The 3,354-nt window shown below is 28.9% G+C and overlaps 1 protein-coding gene across 2 annotated transcripts in view; it reads right to left on the reverse strand.

Moving 5' to 3' along the window:
• Nucleotides 1-3,354, reverse strand: part of LOC102677970 (puratrophin-1-like) — a 217,670-nt gene that overhangs the window by 140,639 nt on the left and 73,677 nt on the right. For both annotated transcript variants that reach the window (XM_031508933.1, XM_006612466.2), the window contains exons 4-6: nucleotides 3,097-3,190; nucleotides 2,885-2,974; nucleotides 2,047-2,136 (exon numbers count right to left, since the gene is read on the reverse strand). In XM_031508933.1, the coding sequence (XP_031364793.1) occupies nucleotides 2,047-2,136; nucleotides 2,885-2,974; nucleotides 3,097-3,190 (274 nt within the window). The remainder of the gene's footprint in view (nucleotides 1-2,046; nucleotides 2,137-2,884; nucleotides 2,975-3,096; nucleotides 3,191-3,354) is intronic.

Consider the following 3,354-nt stretch of genomic DNA (forward strand, 5'->3'; position numbering starts at 1 on the left):
TTTAGTGATGGGATCGAGTATCTCGCGAACATTCGAGCATTGTTCAAATTCTTCTTCGTGTTCAAATTTTCTTGTGTACAATTTTACAATTTGCAATTACTATTACTGTTCATCCATAACTAGTAATGGTAATTCAATGGTATAAATATAATTTTGAAAATAATAAAAAAAAATTTAAATAAATATAATAAAAAATAATAAAATATTTAAATAATTTTGAAAATAATAAAAAAAAAAAGAGAAAAAGAAACGATATCTTCGAATATTATTCGTCGAAATTTTTGCCAATCGAATGAACGTGTGATGTTATCGAGAACGAAAAGAATGTTTTACATTTGATTTAAATTTATGAGTACGTATTGAATTTGATTCCATCGCTAGTCCCCCTCCATCTCTTTTTTCCTCCTCGTTCTCTCATATGATGGGACACACTGTCGAGGCGTGATCATTTTCGGAAGCAATTTGTCGCGAATCTCGATTCAGACGGATGAGCTTGCCCCGACTTGGCTGTCATTCGCTCAACTGCTTGCTTGTTAGGGTGCTTAAACTCGAAGGTGAGGGTTTGGAGGAATCGGGAGAGTGGTTTGGGTGGAAGGAGATTGAATATACTCACTTTTTCTCTTTGTTTTGTGAGATGTCAAGGAATCTTGTTGTAAAGAAGAGTTAGTAGGATAACATAATTTGTCAATATTGTCCTTAAGCTTTTTTTTTTCTTGGTTGAAACGTGATAAAAGGATAGTGATTTGAAGAATCGAGGAATGTATCTTTTCAACTTTTAAACGTTGAGATACAAAAGTTATTTATTTGATATGAAATATATAAATAAATAATAATAATAATATTTTATTATTAAGTGTTTTATTTATTATTATTATTTTATTATTTTTTTAATTCATTTAAAACTTGTTTAAGACTAATAACTAATAAATTATTTTTTCTTACGCAAAATTTTTACTTGATTCATGAAATCTTCGTTATTAAATCTATTGCGATACTTTATTTATGATAATACGTCATATTTTTACATTCTTGAATGGAAATGAATATACATTTAATATATAAAATTCATGATAAAAAATTACCTTGAATATTTCTTAAACGATTGATTTTAAGATGAATTAAACAGCATATCGCAATAAAAAATTGTCAATAATATATTATATATCAATAACATAATAAAAATGTAAAACATGGTTATAAAATTAACATGTCATTAATAATGTACCAATCAAGAGAAGAATTTAAAAGAAAAATTTTACTATCAATCATTTTAACTACTTTCGATTCTACGACCGAAATGAAAATTGTCGCCGAAATAAGATGGCTTTTAAATTTTTCATGTAGTTTATTATTTGGTGAGATATTCCATCAAAAATTTGAATATAAATATTCATTTAAGAAATCAAAAGAAATTTCCTTTGAAAAATTTTTAACTGAAAAATTTTACAAGGTAATGAAGATTCTCATAAATTTAATTTTTATTAAAAAAATCATGGATTTCTAAAAAAATTCAAACTGAAAGTAATAAGAAAAACATTAGAATAATTCTATAGATAAAAATATTGAAAATTATAATCTATAATTGTCACTTTGAAAGATAACTGATGAACGATAATAAAAAATTCAATTCAACTCAACTCAAAGTTTTTATTAAACATAGAATCAATCGAATGAAATTCAATTTAAATGAATTTCCAATTCATCCCTTCGTCTCTATTTCAAGAAGAAATATCAAAGCTTTCAAAATATTATAAATTATCGATAATATAAAGAAAATCTATATATATAAATATTAACAATTGTATTCACATAGAAATATTAATCTCCTAAAGTATTACACTCTTATATAATTATATGATACAATATTTTTCTGATATAGTAAAATATATATATATTTCATGATCTGAATATTTTTGTTCTAAATATTTCATCTTATAAAAAAGAACATCATATTACATTTCCTATTTTTTATATACAAACGAAAGAAAAATATAACAATCAAATAAAGAGAATAGAAAGAAGAATAAAATGATGGTTTTTCTTTACCTTATAAAACGCAATCCATTGCGTCTGGTCGTGGCTCCGCTCCAGCCTGGGTATATGTTCTCTCAAAGCGCCCTCATCAACGATAGTCGTCTGAAAGCAAAATCGAAAAAAACGTTTTTAACCGTCCGACAAGAGAAACGATTCTTACAAATGTGTCTTCGAAAATCGTGCTCGAGAAGAAACGATTTCTTTTATTCTCGTCGAGGACCGAGCAATCGAAACGAGATGTGAGTGACCAATAGACGCACGAGGAATAATGTTTCCAGTATGGAATCGAGCAAACAATAATCGATGGAAAGGGGCACACTGAAGGCGATTGCTCAATCCTTTCACCGTGAAAGACATGTGTGCATGCTTAAGTACATGGAGACCATGTACTTCATTGTCCATTATTAATGTTTCTATCGTAATTAATTTGGATCATAAATTGGGGATGTTAATGCATTCTTCGCATCTAATGTATAGAAATATCGTATTGGTTATTATATGCAAATTATTGTAAATCAATATTTTTATTGATGTTTAACTGTGTGAAAATTTATTCTCTTTTATTATATTGTTTTTTTTATGATAAAATAAAATTTTATCACCAATAATTGACAATAAAATAGATCGTTTAAACTTTATTATTATTTAATTTATTCATTCATTTCGATTAGATTAAATTTTATTATTCAATCATCAATAAATAAAAAAAATTAAAAATTAGATCAGAAAGGAAGAAATAAATAATTATCTATAATTTTTTCTAATAAGAAAATATAATTAATCAAAAGATAGATAAGATGTACAAATATATTATAATAAAATCAATAAGAATCAAATTGATCTTGCTCACCTTGACGCAGCTCAAAGGTAACTCCGAGTTGATCGAGCTCTCGGCGACAGAATTGTGCACAAGTATCGCTTGAGAAACGTTCACTCGTCCCTGCAAAACGACAATCATCCCCTTCGTGTGTCATTATCCAATTTACTCTTGCCCCAACATCTTGCCATAACTCTTGCAAAAAGGGGCGTACGTAACGTAAAATACACAACATTCCCCCTTACCTGGACGAGTTTCAGAACCCTGTCGAGAAATTCCAGGCATTCGGGAGCGTGCCCTCGAACCAGAAGGGTGAATCCATTCTTGGTAACGTCGGAGCTGGAATCAGAGGAAGAGGAAGAAATATAAAGGAAATATAAAGAAATATAAATCTCAAGCGTGTCGCGATGAGATGAATTATCGAGGCATTCCGTGCATACGCGTGAGTCATCGTGATACAACGGTAGCTTGACAAGATCTCCCACGTGAGGCGGCGTGTCGTC

Source organism: Apis dorsata, unplaced genomic scaffold, assembly GCF_000469605.1.
Source record: "Apis dorsata unplaced genomic scaffold, Apis dorsata 1.3 scaffold_113, whole genome shotgun sequence".
In the NCBI taxonomy this organism is placed as follows: Eukaryota; Metazoa; Arthropoda; class Insecta; order Hymenoptera; family Apidae; genus Apis; species Apis dorsata.